Source organism: Chelonia mydas, chromosome 8 (assembly GCF_015237465.2).
Source record: "Chelonia mydas isolate rCheMyd1 chromosome 8, rCheMyd1.pri.v2, whole genome shotgun sequence".
Lineage (NCBI taxonomy): Eukaryota > Metazoa > Chordata > Testudines > Cheloniidae > Chelonia > Chelonia mydas.
Window position 1 is genome coordinate 36,505,907 of NC_057854.1, and position 21,977 is coordinate 36,527,883.

Below are 21,977 nucleotides of genomic sequence, written 5' to 3' on the forward strand. Positions count from 1 at the left end.
GCAACTTGGGGATGGAGCCCAGCCTCCTTCCACTGCCGCCTTAGTGCCTCAGTCACACTGTAACAGGAAGCCTCCCCATCCCCCCCCCTCCAGATGCCACCAGCCAAGCTGCTTTCTGCCTGCCCAGAGTCGGGCTTTGCTGGGTGGTACCGTCAATGGGAGTGACCTCAGAGCACCACAATGTCCCCTGGCTGCATGGTTATGGCATGCCCCCCCTGCTGCCAGCAGCTGGGAATGGGCCTCTCCCAGCCAGCCCCCAGCCCATCCCCTCTCCACTGGCCTCTATCCAGCTGCAGGCTTGTCCCTGACTAAATGAAGTGCTTTAGAAACAGAAAGATTCAAAGCCCCTGGGTGAGGAAGAGACAGTGTCTGGGTGCTGGGTGGGGTTCCTTCCAGTTCTGCAGTGCACCCCTACTTTCCTGCATTCCCACCCCCAGCTCTGCAGTGCACCCCAATCCTAAGCCACTGTTCTCCCCACCCTGTCTCTTCCTGGGCTCATAACAACTCTGCCAAAGGTGCCCAGTCCTGGCCTGCTCCATCCCCCACTCTCCTGGTCCTGCCCTCCCACCTCCAATGCTCAGTCCTGAGCACTATTCCCTATTCCAGTCCTGACCACACACCCCACAGTTCTGCCGTGGCACCCCAAGCCCAAACTCCACATGCTCTGGCCAAGGGCAGCATGTAGCTTTCAGAGATGTTGTTGAAACCATCCCGACACTGTGTTCTTAGCCCCTCTATCACCCAACTTGGTGCTGGGGACTGGAAGCCTCTTGCTAATGCCCTGGGAGAAGCAGGAATGAGGGATCAGGTACATACAGACCCAGCGGGGGGACATCGAGCACGTGCAGGGCTTGATTTCTGGGGGTGAGCAGGTCCCAGGCGTTTCCATCTGCACAAAGCTATAACGAGCAGCATTAGTACTGAGCAGGGGCCACCCTGGGCATGGAGCAGAGCTGGCACTGGGCTGTCTGGGTGGGGAGTGCCCCATGGCGAGGGGGCAGGAGCCCAAGGGGGTGCTGGGAGAACACACCATGGGCTGGGTGGTTTCACACAGGGCTCCTGGATTATGGGGCTATTTTAACAATGAGGATTGCCTGTGATGCAGGGAGCCAGCCACATGACTCCAGTGAGCCCTGGTGCAGAGGCCTTGGACCAGCTCTATGCCCAGGCGGGATCTCACCCTTGACAGACTATATGTGGTGAGCTGTAAAGCAGCTGAACTGGGAGCCTCCCCCTTCCCGGTGGGCTGGCTCTCCATGGGGCACATGCAGGGATGTGAAAGGAAATTGACGGGAACTAGAGTTCGGTCAGCATTGAAAGCTTGTATCCTGCCCAGCATCACAATGTCACTGAGGGTCTCGGGGGCAGCACTGCCGGGGTTTGTGTGTAACTGGGTGGGGCTGTGGCTGGGGACTGCATGTGTCTCCAGCAGGTGCACTGAAAACCTGTGGCATCCCAATAATGTGGGGTGGCCAGGGGCAGAGTGGAAGAGCTGGACACATCTGAGGCCTGACCCACATCCCCACTGAAGTTAGTAATTCACCATGCTTTGGATCAGGCCCTTGGAGGGGGGTGGGGTCTGTATTGTTATCAGAAGTCCTGGCTACACTTCTCCTCTCTCATTAGAACACCCTTGGTAAACTGCCTCTGCTCTGACGTCACGGAGACCCTGCTACGTTTTCGCTGTGAGCCTTGGCTGATAAAATATGGTTCCTGCCTTTCCCGGATTTCTCCCCTTCTGCTGGCTGTGAGAGTGGGAAATGAGATTGTTTCCCTTGGGAAAACACCAGAAGCCCTCTCCCTTCCATTATGGCAAGGAATGACGGGCAGTTAATCAGCTGTCTGTCTGAGCTCCTGGCCTTGGACTGTGCTGCCCACGCAGATCCGATTGCAGGACCAGGACTCTGCAGAGAGGTAGGGGTTCACCCACACGGATCCGATTGCAGGATCAATGTCATAGTTCCTTCCTCCAGGGAATGGGGGAGGAAGTTAATACAGAAGCAGCCTGCCCACGCTCCTTTTCATAAAGGAACATTCCTGGGAGCCTCTCTGAATGGAAATATTTGTCATGGTTCTTTGCTATTGACATACACAGGGATCCATGCCAACTGTTCTGAAGGGAAGGTTGTTAGGCAGCTGGCTGTCCAGGGTGTACCAGGGATAATAGTATTATTGCAAACCCAAAGAGCTAACCACTCCACAGCCCCATCTGGAGGCATGGCCCAGCCTCAGGTGCTGGCTCCAGGGCACAGCAGGTTGTACCCCGCCATTCCTTTGCTTCTTTTTCTTTGTTTCCTCTTTCTGATGTTTAAATTCAAGGCAGAAACCTGCCTTGAGGCAGCATCGTCAGGGGGCATTCAGACCCAGGAGAGCCAGGCAGGGGATGGTTCCTATGCACCAGGCTGGCTCCCGCACCCACAGATTGGGGTTCAGAGCCTGCTGAGGGCAGCAGAAAAACCTGCAGGCTCCACTTCAGAGCCTGCTGAGGCCAGGGTGGGCTCGGTGCCGCCTGGACAGTGGAGGTTTGTTCTGGAGCTGCTGGGAGCAGGCTCTGCCCCAGCTGACTCTGGCTCAGGCCCATGGGACTTCACAGCACCCAAGAATGGGTGGAGCAAAAAGGGAATCTGGCCCCACCCCCTTGATGCCCTTCTTCCAGCCCTGTGGCACCACATCATCCCCCTCATGCTGGGGGTTTCCCCAGCCAGCTTCCAGCCTCTTTATACCAGTGGGACCCACTGACAGGAGTGGACTCTGCACACTGTGTGTTTTGTTATTTGTTAGGCTGTTCAGAGACACAGGGCCTGATCCTGGCCTTGCTGGGTCACTGACACCCATGCCAAGTGAGTTTAAATGAGATGTACCCCATTTCCATTCTGCTCCAGCCTCATACCCACCCACTCTGCACAGGTCTCACTGACAGCACCAGGGGTGGGGCAGAGCAGGGGGCAATCCACCCCCTTGGGGAAGCTACCCACAGGCAGTGAGGGTGGGCAGTGGAAGGCAGAGCCATACGGGTAACACAGGGAAAAGAGAGGGAAGGAAAAGCCATCCTGGCTGCCGCTCAGGGCAGCAGCCCCTGGGGACGTCCCAGCTTCCCCACACTCAACAATCCCCTGATCCTGTAGTACATTTGCCCTGCTCCGCCAATTCCCCGATTTGGGGCTCAGACTCAGGCATTGGGGGAGGGGGGTTGCTCTGCAGACTGGCAGGACTCACAGGGGCTCCAGCTGGGAAGGTAATGGCGAAGAGTGCCCAGGGGGTGTGAGAGTCCAGCCAGGGGGCAGCACAGATGGCAGCTCCAGGGCCCCACCTCATGCAATGGGAGATGCTGCTCTAATGAGGGTTATAAAATCATTCCCTGATGGCCCAGGCTGGGGGATGGGCAGCCAGCCTGGGGCACACACCAGCCAGTCCACCAGCGATGGATCTCCTGCACTCCATCTTACCTGGACAAAGCTGACAGTTTGCAGATGCTCCCCGCCATCCCCTGGGGGCTTTGGCTCCTGGAAGAAGATTTCTATCACCTGGGGGAAGGGGTGGAACTGCTCAGAGGCCTGTGCTTTGCTCACCAGCTCCCTGGAATTTGTGGCCCGGGGGCTTCTTCTGCAGCTGGGATCTGTCCTGCCTTCAGATAGCTGGGGGAGCTCCTGTCAATTTCAGGGTCTGTCTCATCAGTTTATGGAAGAGCGGGATTGGGACTTTTGGGTGAGCTGAGAGCTCAGGGCCACCCCCTGCCACCTGAGCAGCAGCCTCCCCAGTGGATCGCTGGCTGCCAATTGACCCCCTGGGATGCTGTGTACAATGGCTGTTCAGATTTCAGTGGGTGTGAGGGGGAAATTTAGTGGTGGCCAGGAGTCCCTTAGGGCCTGGAAGCCCTTGGATTTTTGTGAAGGGTAAAATGTAAACGTCAGTATATTTCAGGAGCCTTCGTTGTAGTTATTCACTGCTGTTTGATTACACCCAAATTACCCACACCGATCCCCTCGCTTGGGTTGTTAGCAGGGTTTGACCCTAGACCCGTCAGAGCTAGAAGCACGAGCCACTACAGCTCGAGCTAAAGGAGCAGCTCCTCCAGTTAACAGCTTTAATAGGTTCTTATCCTCATGTGGAGCCAATGCTAAGGGACACTGAGACATGCTGAGCTAGGCGGGAGGCCAGACACTGTGCTAGGAGGTGACAGAATGTTAGTAGATTGAGAAGAGCCTCATGTAGCAACAACCACTATTGGTCTGGCAGTGGGAGGCCAAGCATGTCCCAGGGTCCCACTGACACGTCCAGGTGCTGACCCGTTTTCTCTCCCCCTCTCTCGGATGGTGCATGAGCTGCAGGCGCCTGTCTAGCTCCAGCACCTGCTGCCACCTTCCCCTGCTTTGACCCTGCGGGAGCCACGGGCTAGCTGAGCTACCTGGCCACTCTGCTCCTCTGGGGGAAGCTGATGGTGGTTACACCACTGCTTCCATCTGTCTGTCTGCCACACAACAGGAGATGGGAAGGCAACGGTGCTGAGCGGCTTCCAGGCAGCAGTGGCCAGAGCACTGCAGAGCCAGCACAGTTCCACACCTGGGAAGTGGGGAGCAGGGACGGTGCCTTCCCCATGGTTTCTGCCCCTCTCGCTGGCTTTCTCCCCGCATCAGAACTGCTGCCACCTCCATGGAGCACGGACCCGCTGGGGCAGCCAGTGGAGGAAGGGGAGAACGTCTCTCCCTGCCTCACTCTGATGCCCAGATCTGCCCTGCCAACCTACTTAAATGGTGCCCCGGCTGCCCGCTGACCCTGGGATACCACGCCCAGCACACATATGTATATTCCCGTTTGCCCAGTTCAGTGCCAAGCCCCAGGCAACTTACAAGGCTTGGAAGGTTCATGCCAGTGGGTGGAGTGGGCCGTCCCAGCCCAGAGCATCCAAAGGGTTAAACCAGCGCCGTGAGAGGGAGACAGGACCCAGCAATAATTTCTGGGTCGCCCAGCCCGGTGTACTCACCTGCTGGATAATGCTGTGGTGCTGCCCAGTGCCCTGAGGCTGCGGCTCGGTCCCGGCATGATGGGCCTCCCACAGCAGCAGGGACACGCTGTAGCCAAGGGGCACCATGGCCAGCAGGGGTCTCACCAGCTCCGAGAACATCTCGTCCTGCAGAGAGAGTCGGGGGAGCAACCCAAGACACAGCGACCCCAGGGGAGCTGGGGCGGATCTCGAACACAGGCCAGGGTGCTCTGCTCCAAGCCCTGACCTCGGGCCCTTCCCGCCCCCAGCCTCCCTAGTGCAGGCAGCCCCACATCATTCTTCCCCCACCCACACTGCTGATGCTGGCCCCTGCTGAGGTCTTTGGGGGTGGGGCTGGTGGGGAGAGGTAGAGACCCCATTGAAGGGGGGAGGGATAGCTCAGTGGTTTGAGCATTGGCCTGCTAAACCCAGGGTTGTGAGTTCAATCCTTGAGGGGGCCATTTAGGGATCTGGGGCAAAAATTGGGGATTGGTCCTGCTTTGAGCAGGGGGTTGGACTAGATGACCTCCTGAGGTCCCTTCCAACCCTGATATTCTATGATTCTATTCTATGATTCTATAAAACGTGCCCAGCTGTGCAAAACTACAGGCCATTTACCAGCTGGGCATTCAGGACCCCAAGCCCTGGGTCAGTCTGGCCCTGGAGAAGCAGACCGGGAGTGGTACAGTCCATGAAGAAGGCCTGGGACCCCAAAGGAGGCGTCTGCTGGAAGCAGGGGAGGGGATAGGAGACCCCTGTGCAGTGTGAGTAAGAGTGGGAATGCCAAAGACGAAGCATCGCTGTGGGGGCGGGAGCAATGGTGAAATGCCCACAGTAACTGGACTAGTCCCAAGGGGAGGGGAAGCCCTGCTGCTTGGGCTATTTCCAAGTGGACTGGACCAAGCTCCACATTATTCCTAGATCTCAAGCTTCCCTCAGAGGCCTTAGGCTGATCAGGGAGTCATGACAAGCACCTTTGCAGCCCTTTCTTACTGCCCGTGTTTGGGGGGCCAGGATAATCCCAGGGGACACGGCTGAGCTCTGGTGAGAGACATGGGTCAGTTTGCAGGGCTTGGGGAGTCTAGGGCTCAGTCTGGCTCCTGGATCAGCCTCTGGGTGCTGCCTGCCCTTGAGTCTAAGGAGAGGGGTGCAGGCCCCAGGCCTTTCCCCTTCCCAGCATAGACTTGCAGAACCCACTGTACCTGCCCCGTGTCCAGACTAAAGATGCCGTCGAACGTTAAGCAGCCCTCCTGGAAAGACACAGCAGCTGGGTTAGTGCTCAGCCCTCCCTGCCTCTCACCCAGCCCCAACACCCCCCAGCCTGGAGCTCTCCCATCCCACAGGGACTTCTAGGGTGTACTTCATCCCGCTGGGCTGGGTGCTGGAGGAATCGTAGCGTCCGAGCTCCAGGGGTTGGCAGCATTGCACTGCACTGCAGGGAGCAGCTCCACAGCCGTGGCAGGGCGGGGGCTGAGCAAGCAGTGACCTGCTGCCCTTTGCCCCTGTGGGGCTTCCGGTGAGACAGACCCAGTCGGAGGAGAACTAAGTGAGAGGGCTACATGGGAGGGGGAGGGGCTGAGAGCTGCACTGAGCCAGGCCATGAAAGAGACCTGGGATTCAATGCTCCCCCCGCCCCGGTTCCCTCCTACCCCAGTGGGTCAGGGTTCCCTCAAGACCCAAAAGCTGATTTGTAAGACAGCAGGTGTGCCCAGTGGGATGACTCATGCTGCTTGCGGTGAGGCCTCTGATGCTTCGTCCTGTGCCTGGCTGGAGGAGCCAGCCCAGCACCGCCCCTGCATTCAGCCATACTCCGGACACAGACAGCTTCCGGGCCTCTACCTGAGCACGGGCATGACATGAGCCAAGTCTGAGCCTCATGCCCATGGTCCCCACCTTTCCTCCTCACTCCAGCTCGGGGTGAGGACACTGCCCCGGACACCACCCAATCCTACCTGAATGCCCTTGTCTGCCTTATCTATGAAAATCAGTCGGCTGGAGTCTTCATTCACAACCCGGAAACTCTCCTGCTTCCCCGAGCCTGAAACGCCGAGTGACGGGACAGGTCAGGCCATTTACACACAGTCCAGGGGGGCCAGAGGCATGAACATCAGATCAGGGATGTGATCAAGAAATAAACTATGGGAGATCCCGCTCCCTGGGGCCTGATCCACTCCAGTCAGTCCACGGAGGCCACTCCCCTGGAACCCGCTGCAGTGAGCCACCCCCCGCACAACACCTGCAGCCTGGATCTCCTGGGCCTGGCAGCACCACCTGTGGCACACGTGGAAGGCCTAGACAGCAGGGACATGAAGCCACCTGCTGGATGGGAATGAGCCAGGAAACAGGAACGAGAGCAGAGCCGGGTGACCTGACCCGACCTGCCATTCCCCAGGCACTGGGACTTTGGCCCACATGTACCCATGGGTTTTTCACCTGCTGAGCCCAGGCTGCCCTCCATTCCCTACCCCCCACCCCAATTCCCCTTCGCAGGGAGCGTCAGCCTCCTCCTGGTTCCTGCTGGGGAGCCGCAGCTCTTTGGCTTTAATCTCAGCCCATCCTCCCCACAGGCTGGTCCTGCAGCTGGGGAAGGGCTGGGATGAGGAAGGTCACTGAGCCCTGCTGCTGCTGGCCCTACCCAGTCGGTTCCCTGCAGTGGTGTAGACATGAGCTGGCTTTGCGGCAGGCTCAGGCACAGAGGGGAGGCCTGAACGCTGGTTGCTAAAGGGAACTGAGATCCCGGCTGGCTGCAGCCTACTGGGTGTAACCGTCCCTGGCTTGCTCTTGAGCTGGGGGACCACCCTCCTGCAGGGCCCTGACAGAGGGACTTTCCTGTCAGCAGTTCCCCTTTGTGGTGAACTGACAAAACCACTTCCAAGTGCTGGCCTGGGCTCCCCATCCTTCCCCCATGGAGCTGGAGCCTGGCCAGCCCTTCACTCCGAACCCCAGGCTGAGGAGAGGTGGGATGCAGCCTCCCAAGGCCCCTGCTGCCTCCACCCTCACCCCACTTTAGGCACCAGCGGCTCAGAGAGCAAAGGGATATTGTGTCCTCATTCTGCAGTCCCCCCAGAGCCAGCTCACCCCCTTCTCCCCAGGTCCATCTCCTTCCTCCCCCCGTGCCCCCTTCATCATGCCCCTCTCCAGCTAACTCTGCATCTCCCCCCAGCTGCTCTTTGTGCCTGGTTGCCTTATTGCCATTCTCACCATGGGGCTCTGGCAGTGCCGGCTGGACACAGATCGCAGCTCCTTTCACAGCAGTAGCAGATAGGCTTCGCTTCTGGGCCCAGCTCTGCAGAGAGATTTACCTGCCTCTCCGGTTGATTTCAAGGTCAGTTAAGTGCCTAACTGGGCCTACTAGGCTCCGCTGGATTTGAACCAGTCATTGGCTTCCCAGCCCACTCCCTACTCCCATGCAGGAGCCAATCCCCTGACAAGACTACACAAAGGGGCCTGATGAATTGTAAGCACTCGTGCCCTAGACCCCCTGCCCCCCCACTGCTGGGTGCCCAGGGCACTGTACCTGCTGCGCGTCGGAGTCCCACTGCGGCTTGCACACATGCCTCCTGCTTGGCCTGGAAGGAAGCACACCAGAGAGAGGTAAGGGCTTCTGCCCCAGGCCCGGCACTTCCAGGAGCAGGCAGCTAGGGAGCTGAAGGAGAAGCACAAGGGGAAGCCAGTTCCCTGGCTCCTGATGCACCAGCCAGCTCCAGAGAGCACCTGGCTCCCATTCACCAGCAGCCCAAGGAGGAGCTGGAAGCAACAGATCAGGTGTCAAAGCTGGACAAAGGGGACAGAGATAGGACAATGTGCGATGGGGGAGCCGCCCCTCCCAGACCTCCCCACTCCGGGTCCCTCAGCTAACCCCAGCAGCACTCACCTGCCCAGCGTCCATAGCTGACACTGTATTGCACTCTCCAGCCGGTGAGCTCCTTTTACATGGAAGGGCGGGGGAATAGGGGTACAGGGAGATGAAGTTACCATGCATTTTTAATCTGTCTGGCCAGCCTGTCCTGATGCTCCTCAGGGGAGCAGAGGTAGGTGTAGGCTGCAGGTGGGGGGAGGGGTCTTCCCCAGTTGAGCACAAGGAGCAGGTGTGGACAGAACTGGGGAGAGCAGCGCCCGAGCTTCAAGGGCAGAGCAGAGGGTGCGGGCACAAGGGTGGTTCCCTCCATGCCTCCCCTGCAGCACTCGGACAGCTGAAGTCATCTGCTTGTATGGCTGCAGCACCGTCAATGGGGCAATAGCAGAGCAATCTTCTCCCACACTGGCCCCCGGAGGTGCCTCAAACCAGCCCTGCAGGGTGACTTCTAGGGCTGAGAGTGGACTTCAGACTTCACAGCTCATTTCAGTGCTTGGCCCCTGCTGTGACAGCCAACAGGGGCCAGTAACGACAGGCATCTCTCCATTGGCACCCCCAACTCCTTTCACATTCCCCTTGCCCCACGCAGTGACTTTTGGTCACTAGCGAACTGGGTTGGATTCAAACTGATGGCTTAAATGTGCAAGTCTCCGGAGAAACCTCATCTCCTCCGAACCTCATTAGTTAATGACCCTCACTCCTTTTTATTTTTACTGTTATTCATTTGCCTCACTAGAGTGCCCTAGGTCCCCAGCCCTGGATCAGCGCTCCACCATGCTAGACGCTGTACAAACTGTACTAAAGAGATAGTCCTGCCTGGAAGAGTTTACAATCTAAACAAGAGACAGACTATCCTCTAGCAAAGCCCCTCTGCACAGCCTGAGCTGCTCCTCCAAGGCTCATAGCATCAGTTGCACTCCATCAGTTTGTTGCTCCTGGGAAAGCCCCCTGAAAGCTCCCTTGTCTGAGTGTCCTGGGGTCTCAGCAACCATATGACCTTACTTGAGTGCCCTTCAGTATAACACCAAAAATAAACCACAAATACTTGGCTCTGTAACAGCAGAGTACAGCCCAGAGCAGGGCCCGTGGCTACAGATGCTAATGAGCATTAATAAATCAATGATCAGGAAATGCTTCATTTTAAAAGAATAGATGATCACCAGACATAGAACCATAAGACTGGAAGGGACCTCGAGAGGTCCTCTAGTCCAGTCTCCTGCACTCGTGGCAGGACTAATTATCTAGCCCATTCCTGACAAGTGTTTGTCTAACCTGTTCTTAAAAATCTCCAATGATGGAGATTCCGTAATCTCCCTTGGCAATTTATTCCAGTGCTTAACTACTCTGACTGGAAGTTTTTCCTAATGTCCAACCTAGACCTCCTTTGCTGCAATTTAAGCCCATTGCTTCTTGTCCTATCCTCAGAGGTTAAGAAAAACAATTTTTCTTCCTTCTCCTTGTCCGAGTGTATACATTTTTAATATATAAGGCAACACCTTCTCCCTTTTTTCCCTGCTGGTCCTTTCTGAGCAAGCTGTACCCTTCTATACCAATATTCCAGTCATGTGTATTATCCCACCAGGTCTCTGTGATGCAAACTATGTCATAGTTGTGTTTATTTACTAGCATTTCGAGTGCTTCCTGCTTATTCCCCTTATTCCACATGCTAGATGGTGTCCTCCTTCTAGATGATGATATGGTATCCTCTCACACTGAGGATACCACTCCATTGGGAGGGAACCCCTGTTATTAGGAAGAGGCAGGTAATAATAGTGGGGGATTCAATTATTAGAAATATAGATAGTTGGGTTTGTGATGACCAGGAGAACTGCATGGTGCCCAGAAGATGACCAGGAGAAGCCTGCCAGTAGCGAAGGTTGTGGACCTCTTGAGACATCAAAACAAAATTGTTTGCAGTGCTGGGGAGAAGCTGGTGGTCACAGTACAAGTAGGTACCAGTGACACAGGGAAAGGTAGGAGAGAGGTCCTGGAAGCTAAATTCAGGCTGCTATGTAAGAGATTGAAGTCCAGGACCTCCATGGCAGCATTCTTTGAAATGCTTCCAATTCCACACCTAGAGTCAGTTAGACAAGCAGAACTGCAGGGACTCAATGTGTGGATGAGATGATGGTGTTGGGAGGAGAGATTTAGGTTTACTAGGAACTGGGGAATCTTTTGGGAAAGGAGGAGCCCAGACAGGAAGGATGGGCTCCACCTAAACCAAAATGGAACCAGATTGCTGGCATGTTTTTAAATTAAGGGCTGGGGGGAAGCTGACAAGTGAGAAGGAGCACACGGTTTGGACAGAGACATCTCTTACAGGAGGTTTTATTAAAGGGGATACTCTATATCCTAGTAATGAGGAGAGGATAAAAGTAGATAAAGTACAGGAAGAAACAGAAGAGAAACAGTCAAATGAAAAAGAGTCCCATTCAATTACATCACAGGAAGGCAGACAACTAAATACTGATAAATTGTATAACTGCTCGTATACCAATGCAAGAAGTCTAAATACTAAACTGGGTGAACTTGAGTGCCTGGTATTAAATGAGGATATTGATATAACAGGCATCACAGAAACTTGGTGGAATGATGATAACCAATGGGACACCGTAAAACCTATAGGAAAAATAGAGTAGTCATGCTGCTGTGGGAATGGCACTATATGTGGAAGAAAGCATAAAGGCAAACAAAGTAAAAATCTTAAATGAATCAAACTGTACCACAGTATCACTATGGATAGAAATTCCATGCTTAAATAATAAGAGTATAGCAGTAGGGATATACTACCGACCACCTGACCATGATGGTGATGGTGACTGTGAAATGCTCAGCGAGATTAGAGAGGCTACAAAAGCAGAATACCCAATAATAATGGGGATTTCAACTATCCCCACATTGACTGGGTAAATGTCACCTCAGGTCAGGATGCAGAGATAACGTTTCTGGACACCATTAATGACTGCTTCCTGGAGCAGCTAGTCCTGGAACCCACAAGGGGAGAGGCAATTCTTGATTTAGTCCTAAATGGAGCACAGGATCTGGTCCAAGAACTGCTTGGTATTAGAGACTATAATTTAATTAAATTTAACATCCTTGTAGGAGAGAAAATACCAAAGAAACCCATGACAGTAGCTTTTAACTTCAAAAAGGAGAGCTACACAAAAATGAGGAAACTAATTAAATGGAAATTAAAAGGAACAGTCACAAGAATGAAATGCCTTAAAAGCTGCATGGAAATTATTTAAAAGCACCATAATAGAGGCTCAAACTAAATGTATCCCCCCCCTCTAAATAAATAGTAAAAGGATCAAAAAGATCCATCATGGCTAAAGAGCAGAGTAAAAGAGACAGTTAGAGACAAAAAGGTATCCTTTAAAAACTGGATGTCAAATCCTACCAAGAAAAATAAAAAGGAACATAAACTCTGGCAAGTCACATGTGAAAGTATAATGAGGCAGGCCAAAAAACAAAACAAAACAAAACAAAACAAAAAGAATGTGACGAGCAACTAGCAAAAGACACAAAAACTAACAGCAATTTTTTAAAGTACATCAGAAGCGGAAAGTCTGCCAAACAATCAGTGGGGCTGATTAAAGTGCTAAAGGAGCACTCAAAGAAAACATGGCTATGCAGAGAAGCTAAATGAATTCTCTGCATTGGTCTTCACTGCAGAGGATGTGAGGGAGAGTCCCACACCTGAGCCGTTCTTTTTAGATGACAAATCTGAGACATTGTCCCAGAGTGAGGTATTTGTAGAGGAGGTTTTGGAAGAAATTGATAAAGTAAACAATAAGAAGTACTAGGAGCAGATGGTCCCAAGAAGGAATTGAAATATGTAATTGGAGAACTATTACAAGTGGTATGTAATCTATTGCTTAAATCAGCCTCTGTACCAGATGACTGGAGGATAGCTAATATAACATCCATTTTTTAAAAAGGCTCCAGAGACAATCCTGGCAATTACAGGCTGGTAAGCCTAACTTCAGTACCAGGCAAACTGATTGAAGCTATAATAATGAACAGAAATATACGACACATAGATTAACACAATATGTTGGGGAAGAGTCAATACAGCTTTTGTAAAGGGAAATCTTGCCTCACCAATCTATTAGAATTCTTTGAGGGGGTCAACAAACATAGACATGGGTGATCCAGCTGATATTGTGTATCTGAATTTTCAGAAAGCCTTTGTCAAGGTCCCACACCAAACACTCTTAAGCAAAGTAAGGAGTCATGGCGTAAGGGGGAAGGTTGTCTCATGGATCAGTAACTGGTTAAAAGACAGGAAACAAAGGATAGGAATAAATTGTCAGTTTTCACAATGGAGAGTGATAAATAGTGGGGTCCCCCAAGGATTTGTACTAGGACCAGTGCTGTTCAACATATTCATAAATGATCTGGAAATGGGTAAACTGTGAGGTGGCAAAGTTTGAAAATGATACAAAATTACTCAAGACAGCTGAGTCCAAAGCTGACTGTGAAGAGTTACAAAGGGGTCTCAAAAAACAAAGTGACTGGGTAAAAAAATGGCAGATGAAATTCAATGTTACTAAGTGCAAAGTAATGCACACTAGAAAAAATAATCCCAACTATACATACAAAACAATGGGGTCTAAACTAGCTGTTACCACTCAAGAAAGAGATCTTCGAGTCATTGTGGCTATTCTTGAGAACATCTGCTAATGTGCAGCGGTAGTCAAAAAAGCTAACAGAATTTTAGGAACCATTAGGAAAGTGATAGATAATAAGACAGAAAATATCATAATGTCACTATATAAATCCATGGTACGCCCACACCTTGAATACTATGTGCAGTTCTGGTCACCCCATCTCAAAAAAGATATATTAAATTGGAAAAAGGACAGAGAAGGGCAACAAAAATGTTTAGGGATATGGAGCAGCTTCCATATGAGGAGAGAGGAAAAAGACTGGGACTGTTCATCTTAGAAAAGAGATAACTGGGGGGGGGGGTAGGGGGTTATAGCAGAGGTCTATAAAATCATGAATGGGATGGAGAAAGTGAATGAGGAAGTGTTATTTATGCCTTCTCATAACACAAGAACCAGAAGTCACCGAATGAAATTAATAGGCAGTAAGTTTAAAACAAATATAAGGAAATACGTCTTCACACAGTGTACAGTTAACCTGTGGAACTCATTGACAGGGGAAATTGTAACAGACAAAAGTATAACTGGGTTAAAAAAATAAGTAGATAAGTTCCTGGAGGATAGGTCAATCAGTGGCTGTTAGCCTGGATGGTCAGGGATGCAACCCAATGCTCTGGGTGTCCTTAAACCTTCGACTGCCAGAAGATGGGACTCGGTGACATAGGATGGATCACTCAATAAATTGCCCTGTTCTGTTGATTCCCCCTGAAGCACGTGGCACCGGCCACTGTCGGAAGACAGGCTATTGGACTAGCTGGCCCATTGGTCTGACCGAGTACGGCCATTCTTATGTTGCTGAAATGTATCCCAATGATTGTGAGGCTTTTAGCAGAGAATGCTGCAGCAACTCAGACACTGGAGCCTGTCAACCCAGTTAGAGCAGTCACTAGTGGTGTTATTACAGCCCGTTTTCTATGGCAGCAGTAAGAGGCAAACAACCTCAATCCAGCACTCATTTATTATTAATACTGGGTTTGGCATGTGACCTTCATGTACAATGGGACTATGGTAAAAAGTGACTATGTAAAACTGGCACCTTCCTGCTCCACAGATCTGCTCCCTGGGCATCTCTGAGGCCCAGCCACTCAAGTCTCACTGCTATTTACCCTCTAAGAGCCACAGCAGCTTCGGGAGAGAGAGCACAAGTCTATCCTTGTGCATTATCAGCGACACTGCCAGCTCCATTCCAGCTGCAAACTCTTCCCTCCCAGGGGCACTGTAAGCAGCAGAGGAACAGGGGGGCTTTCGGACAGTCAGTGCAGCTGGATTCCATTCTTCCATATGCAGCGATCGGCCATCCACTTTCAGTCTGGAGTGTTTTTATTTTAGGTTAATCAATAATAAGGAAATACAAAGTAAAGTCCCACGAGAGAGCCCCCCCCAACCCCCAGGTGGGCCCCTGCCCAGTGATGAGCTGCCAAAATCTTAACAACGGGTTCCCTCCTCACCCCACGAAGGGGTTGTTGCCCACTTCTGCCCCATCCAACCCCCCTGCGTTCCTTGATGCCCCCCACACCCCAGCCACCCCCCTCCCCTGTCCCCTGACTGCCCCCAGAACCGGGCAGGAGGGTCTCGTGGGCCATCGTAGTGGGTGCCCACCTGACCCCTAAGAGCCAGTGACACCTGCTGGGGGGCAAGGTGGGGAGTCCCGGAGGTGCTTACCTGGGGCAGCTCCCAGGAAGCATCCGGCAGGTCCCTCTGGCTCCTAGGGGCAGGGGAGCGTAGCTGGGGGGGAACAGGGGGAGTGGCCGCTCCCCCACCGATCACATTAAAAGTGGCGTCTTAGGCGCCGACTCCCTGGTTCCTCCGGGGCTGGAGCACCCACGGGGAAAATTTGGTGGGTGCAGAGAACCCACTGGCACCTTCCCACCCCGCGCCTGGCCACAGCTCACCTCACCTCTACTCCTCCTCCTCCCCTGAACGCCCCGCTCTGCTTCTCCGCCCCCCGGCTTCCCGCAAATCAGCTGTTCGGCGGGAAGCTGGGGAGGGCTGAGAAGCAGGCGATGGCTTCCCGCTCAGGCCCAGGGTGGCGCAAGTGAGCTGGGACAGGGAGCGGTTTCCCTGCGCGCCCCCCCTGCCCCCCAGGTTACCTGCTGTGGCACGGACAGCCTTCCTCATCCCCCCCCCCCCCCCGCCCCAGCTCACCTCCACCTCCCTGGGCCTAAGCGGGAAGCCGCGGCCTGCTTCTCAGCCTGCCCCAGTGTCCCGTGCGAACAACTGATTCGCGGGAAGCCTGGGGTGGGGGGCGGAGAAGCAGAGCAGGGCAGCGCATTCAGGGGCGGAGGCGGATCGGAAGTGAGCTGGGGCCAGGGGTGGGGCAGGGAGCTGCAAATTTTACCCTTGGGTGCTCCAGGGCTGGAGCACCCATGGAGTCGGCGCCTAAGGCACCACTTTTGGCTGGTTAAATTTGTCCCTTGCGGAACAACCGGTTCTAAAAGGGCTTCTAAATTTAACAACCGTTTCTAGCGAACCGGTGGGAACCGGCTCCAACTCACCACTGCCGCTGCCCCCCTCTAGGACACACTGCCCTGAGGTGTATGTGCCAGCCCAGATCCTCCAAGGTACCAGATGTTTAGCTTCATCAATTTCTGTGGGAGTTAGGCACCTAAACACTAATGGCTGCCTGTCTCCGTAGCCAGCAGAGGCCTTGGAGATTTAAAGGGGCAGTACATGAAAAGAAAGGCATAATAGTCAATGAAATAACCCATGCACTGAGGGTTGGAAAAATAATTGCTTGACTTGTAAAGCGAGTACATTGGACCAAATTCTGCTCTCATTACTTAGGTGTAAACTGTGGAGTAAGTCAGTGTACCTGAGAGCAGAATCTACGTCCTTTATTATAGCCAACACTAAGGCCTTGTCCCCACACAAGTTGTACCACTTTAACTATACTAGCATAGTGAATGCGTATAACCACCACTGTGGATGCAGTGCTACTGGTATAAGGTGCTTATGCTGGTCCAGGTTATTCCAGTATGGGTCGGGGAATAAGCTAAATCAGTATAAGCACATTTATACCCACTACTACTGTGTCCACACTAGAAGCTGTACCAGTATGACTATATTGGTAAAAAAAAAAAAAAATCCCCCCTGCCCCTAAGTGATCTAGTAACTTCTATCTGGACACAATCTGTGTGTAGAGCTGACCCAAGTGAATAGGGCAGAAGGGAGTACATTCAATCCCTCCTGAGAACACTGTAGGCAGCTGGAAGACAGAGGAATGCAACTAGCTTATAGAGGTTACAAGCTAGAGAGTCTGCTTGAATAAAGAATTCAGTCTCCTCTTTCTGGCTTGCTCACTCTGCTCCAGGATCTGCGAGACAGCATGAGCGGGGAGCCCCATAACATCAGTGGGGCACAGTCACTTTTCTGATCACACCTGCGCTTTAAAGTGATGCCAAAAAACCTGTTTGGTACCTCAGATGTCTGCACCCATCCAGCATATGATCCTCACAGAGCAGGGCGGGTGGGGGCAGTGCTCAGGGGTTCCCTCCTGAAGGAACAGCCACTAGGCTGGGTGCCAGCCCCAGGATAGGCTGGCCCCTCAGGTAGCAGTGCTGCAGTGCAACTTGGTCATCAAGAACATATGCATTTGCAGACAGTGATGTTCTAGAGCCCCCGTCCTGCCGTGTGAAGGGCAGAGCCTTTGCAGTCAAATCCTAGCTACTGGCTCAGCCAGACCGTGCTTTACGTCTGGCAAAGAAAATGATCCCAGCCAAGCAGCTCAGTACAAGAAGTACAGTGACAGGAATTATCACAATGGCCTTGTTGCACTGCAAGACTGAAGCAGGCACATTCTTCACCAGGGTGCCCTGGTAATGAGACGGGGATTCACACATGTAGTCCTGAGGCCAGTCTGGCATCAAGGACTCTGTGCTCGCCAAGGCCTGGATCTCACTGGCACCCGCACATGAACAGTTGTAGAGATTCTGACCTGCCCTTAGGCTCTGCAGGTGTCTCAGAGACCGCAGCTGATCCCTTGGGAGACGAGAGATCAGGTTTCCATCTAGACTGAGGACTTCTAGAGCAGGATAGTTCTTGGCTGAGGGGACAGCATGCAGCCTGTTGTTGGACAGGTGGAGTTTCTTCAGGAAGGGGAGTGCAAGGTCTAGAGCATGAAGGTTATTGGAACTCACATCTAATACTTCAACACTGGGGGGCAGAGGCAGGGTGATGTGATCTAAGCCTGTGGTGGACAAGTTGAGGATGCGGAGGGATGGCTGCCACTGACATGAAGAGGAGGGGATAGCCAGGAGGTCATTCTGACTCAGGTCTAAGTGGACGAGCTTCTCCAAATGGTGCAGCATTTCACACACAGTGTGGAAGGAGCTCAGATTGTTGCGATGGAGTTTTAATACTTGGAGTTGTGGGAAGGCCCCCTGGCAAAATGAAGGCCTCATGCTCTGGTCTTGGAGGTGGTTTTCCGACACATCCAGATAGCGTAAGGTTCTGAAAACCTTGCCAGTGCTGCATGGAATGTAGGTGACCTGAGACTGTGTCACAGTCAGATTCTGCAGGGTCTCCAGCCAGCCACTCAGGTGGGCGAAGTCTTTGTCTCTGTCAGTCAGGGAGGTGGAGGTCACGTTATGGAAGCGTAATGAGGAGACAGGCAGAATTAACCTGTCCATGTGGAACCAGCTGGCATTTCCAAGGAAAGTGCAGCTTTCAAACTCGAGCTCTGTAATATGCATGTAGTAAACGAACTTCATAACAGCTGCCAAGAGAACCTCCGGCACGAGAAGATCTCCAAAGACAATCTTGGTCACCTGCAGCGACTGCAGTATGTTGAGCACCGATTGCTCTACTGTGATTGATGCAAAACTTGCATATTTCTCCAAGTTTCCTCCTCGAAGCTCGAAGACAAAGGCATGGAAACACTGAAAGAGGTTTCCCATGTTTTCCAGATCCAAAAGAGAGCAGGTGCAATGACTTTGGGACTTATTGAAGGAGCACTCGCCTACTACCTCAGAGAGTTTCAATCCTGTGAGCAGGATAACCACAAACAGCGGAGAGATGTGCATGATGAATAGCCTAGAAAACAGAAGAGCAAGAGTAAAGCCCAGCCCTTTGCTGTTACAGAGCTGGGGCTGCAGGCAGTAACATTCAATGAAGCCAATGGGAGGCGAGGGGTGATCCCTGGAGCCTTTGCTCCGTGCAATACAAGCACCAGAACAAGGCTAGGATTATTCACAGGACATTGTTCCTGAGTCCAGTACTGGGCACCAATAGAAGGGCATGTGAGCATTCCCCCTGCACAGCAACCTCCGGGGGAGAATGACGGTGGAAGAGAGTTAGGTGAGAGCGAGTCCAGACTTTGGTGAGAGCTACCACCTTGGACTCAGGGATTGATTTGATGCTTGCTGGCACTGCTGGAAGCCTCAGTTCTGGGTAGGTTTTAGCCAGTTCCTCCTACCAGTAATGGAGTGCTTGTTCAGTGAGTGCTGTTAGCTCAGGCATGGTCTCCAAGGCATTGGGATGAAGGTGGGTGGCCTCTATTACTAGTCACACAACGCCTCAGTGATGTGACACCAGGTAAAACCCTGGTCCCATTCAAATCCAGGGCAAAACATCCACTGGCTACCATGGAACTTACAGCATCAGTCCCAGCTGGAAGCCAATGGAGCTAAGCTGAGGATCTGGCCCCCAGAGCTTTAGGAGATGTCACAGCCAAGTCCAGAGATGGATCTGAGCCACAAAGTTCAGGCCTGGATCCAGCTTCAGATTTGCCCAAAGGCTGGAGGAGATACTCAGCTCCATAGTGTCTCTAGTTACATTGTTTCTTCATGAGGATTCTCATCTAGATCTGGTTTACGGGCCAGCAGTGATTCCTCGTCCCTCCCATCCCAGTGAACATGCAGCAGCCAGTGGAGAAGAGTCGGTATTTCACCCCACACAAAGCCTGTTTCTCTTCACAGGCAGAGCTGTGCCTCACCCTGCCAGCAGCCCCATTTGGATGGGAATTTGCCCATTTCCCACCCCTCAACAATCCCCTCCAGCAAAGAGAGCTGCTTCGTCCCACCCAGCCATGAAGGACTTCTCAATGCTCGAGTGCCAGTTTGAATCCTGTGCACTGGGGCGGGGGGGAAGGCTGCCAAATCCCAGGCTGGGGAATCTCTTCCTATTAAGTGCCCTGGCAAACCCAAGGGCACAGCAGGAGGAGATGCTAGAAATGGCAAATCACACAAGAGAAAGTATGGTCTAGTGGTCAGAGCACAGAACTGGGGGTCAGTGACTCCCTTCTTTTATTCAAAGCTCTGACAGTGGCTCACTGTGCACCCATGGGAAGGTTAGTTCACCTCTCAATGCCTCAGTTTTCCTATCTCAAACTGGAGTTCTAACAACTACCAACCTCACAGGGAGTGGTGGGGGATCATTCAGTAATATACATACAACACTAAGAATGTGTAAACTGTGGGGTCTGGTTATTCTATATGACTGAGTGACCCGGATCAGGACTGTTGATGGGCAGTCCAAAAAGTGCTAGCAGTTAAAGGGTTAAAAGCTGGTAAAGAATGCTTTGCTTGTTTTGCAGAGGTGTATTTCCCAGGTGCCCCTGCATGACTGGAGGAGCAATCACATTTCATCAGCATTACAGAGGGGTTATTGTTAAAGGACTCACCTGCCAACTTGGATTTGCAATATTTTCCTGCCAAGGAAGCGGCTCAATTCCTTTAGCTTTTGGGAGACCTTGATTGAGATGTCAGTGGTGTTCTCTTGTGAGCTGCTTTACTCTCCTGCATGGGACCCTCCTTCACTCAAAACCCTTCACTTACTGCTACTCACTGTCACACAGTTTCCCAGTTGCTACTTCCTTTTGCACAAATCTATTCTGTTTGCTTCCTGAAACAGAACTGCAGTTGGGAAATACTAATGGGTATAAGGCATTTCATAATCCTTCCCAAATCCTCCACGCCCAGAATGCTGTCTGGGCCAGCAGTGGGCCTGACCAAGACACCGAAAGGGGAAGAACTGGGTTTCCTGTGCCCCAGCTGCCCAGAAAGCTAAGGAGATCTTGTTTTGATTTCCTTATAGTATGCTTCTCCTCTGAAAAGTACCTCTGTCCAAACGACATTGCAGGGTTCCAGGTTTGTCTGACTTTAGGGAAGGGATGGAATGAGGGCGGGGCGAGGGCAGTGCAGGAGTGGGGCCAGGGCTGGGCGGGGGGGTCGAGCACCCAGTGGGAAGAGCGGAAGTTGGCGCCTATGCCCAAGAGCGCGCTTGATTCTTGATTCTCAGGTCCCAGGTGGAGTTAGCAGAGTTTAAACTAGGGCTGTCAAACAATCAAAAAAATTAATCGCGATTAATCGCACGATTGAAAAAAATAATTGCCATTAAATTGCACTGTTAAACAATAATAGAATACCATTTATTTAAATATTTGTGGATGTTTTCTACATTTTCAAATATATTGATTTCAATTACAACACAGAATACAAAGTGTACAGTGCTCATTTGATATTTATTTTTGATTACAAGTATTTGCACTGTAAAAAACCCCAAAGGAAATAGTATTTGTCAATTCACCTGATACAAGTACTGTAATGCAATCTCTTTATCATGAAAGTTAAACTTACAAATGTAGAAGTATGTAAAAAAAACCTGCATTCAAAAATAAAACCATGTAAAATTTTAGAGCTTGCAAGTCCACTCAATCCTACTTCTTGTTCAGCCAATTGCTCAAACAAGTTTGTTTACATTTGCAGGAGATAATGCTGCCCGCTTCTTGTTTACATTGTCACCTGAAAGTGAGAACAGGTGTTCTCATGGCACTGTTGTAGCCAGCGTCGCAAGATATTTATGTGCCAGATACGCTAAAGAGTCATATGTCCCTTCATGCTTCAACCACCATTCCAGAGGACATGCGTCCATGCTGATGACAGGTTCTGCTTGATAATAATCCAAACCAGTGTGGAATGATGCATTTTCATTTTCATTATCTGAGTCAGATGCCACCAGCAGAAGATTGATTTTCTTTCTTGGTGGTTCGGTTTCTTTAGTTTCTGCATCAGATTGTTGCTCTTTTAAGACTTCTGAAAGCATGCTCCACACCTCGTCCCTCTGAGATTTTGGAAGGCACTTCAGATTCTTAAACCTTGGGTCGAGTGCTGTCGCTATCTTTAGAAATCTCACATTGGTACCTTCTTTGTGTTTTGTCAAATCTGCAGTGAAAGTGTTCTTAAAATGAACAACATGTGCTGGGTCATCATCCGAGACTGCTATAACATAAAATATATTGCAGAATGTGGGTAAAACAGAAGAGGGGACATACAATCCTCCCACAAGGAGTTCAGTCAGAAATTTAATTAACACATTATTTTTAACGAGTAGCATCAGCATGGAAGCATCCCCTGGCATATGTGTGTGTGTGTATGTGTATATATATATATATACACACACACAGTAAGTAGTACCTTACTAATTCAGCTGTCCCAAAGGGTGAAAGATTTGGGTCCACAATTAATTATAAGAA

The 21,977-nt window shown here is 51.7% G+C and overlaps 2 protein-coding genes across 5 annotated transcripts in view; both read right to left on the reverse strand.

Moving 5' to 3' along the window:
* Window positions 1-17,057, reverse strand: part of LOC102930340 (kinesin-like protein KIF14) — a 30,599-nt gene extending 13,542 nt beyond the window's left edge. Inside the window, exons 1-7 of one of the 4 annotated variants that reach the window (XM_043552846.1) lie at window positions 16,925-17,057; window positions 8,499-8,550; window positions 6,934-7,019; window positions 6,184-6,231; window positions 4,982-5,128; window positions 3,447-3,524; window positions 817-899 (exon numbers count right to left, since the gene is read on the reverse strand). In XM_043552846.1, coding sequence (XP_043408781.1) covers window positions 817-899; window positions 3,447-3,524; window positions 4,982-5,122 — 302 coding nt within the window. In that variant the 5' untranslated portion in view covers window positions 5,123-5,128; window positions 6,184-6,231; window positions 6,934-7,019; window positions 8,499-8,550; window positions 16,925-17,057. Of the gene's footprint in view, window positions 1-816; window positions 900-3,446; window positions 3,525-4,981; window positions 5,129-6,183; window positions 6,232-6,933; window positions 7,020-8,182; window positions 8,474-8,498; window positions 8,551-8,855; window positions 10,116-16,924 lie in introns of those variants that run through there. The other 3 variants (XM_037906373.2, XM_027821656.3, XM_043552845.1) reach the window with 3 other exon arrangements.
* Window positions 17,058-17,176: 119 nt separating this feature from the next.
* LOC114019360 (toll-like receptor 2) lies at window positions 17,177-20,602 on the reverse strand. Its single transcript, XM_027821652.3, has 2 exons — window positions 20,127-20,602; window positions 17,177-18,538 (listed from the first exon to the last, which is right to left on the reverse strand). Exon 2 carries the CDS (start codon window positions 18,526-18,528, stop codon window positions 17,179-17,181), a length of 1,350 nt encoding a protein of 449 aa, XP_027677453.2. The 5' UTR covers window positions 18,529-18,538; window positions 20,127-20,602; the 3' UTR covers window positions 17,177-17,178.
* Between the last annotated feature and the right edge of the window lie 1,375 nt (window positions 20,603-21,977).

Bases quoted from the DNA above. Each gene is read 5' to 3' on its own strand.
- LOC114019360 (XM_027821652.3), bottom strand. From the start codon at position 18,528: ATGCACATCTCTCCGCTGTTTGTGGTTATCCTGCTCACAGGATTGAAA.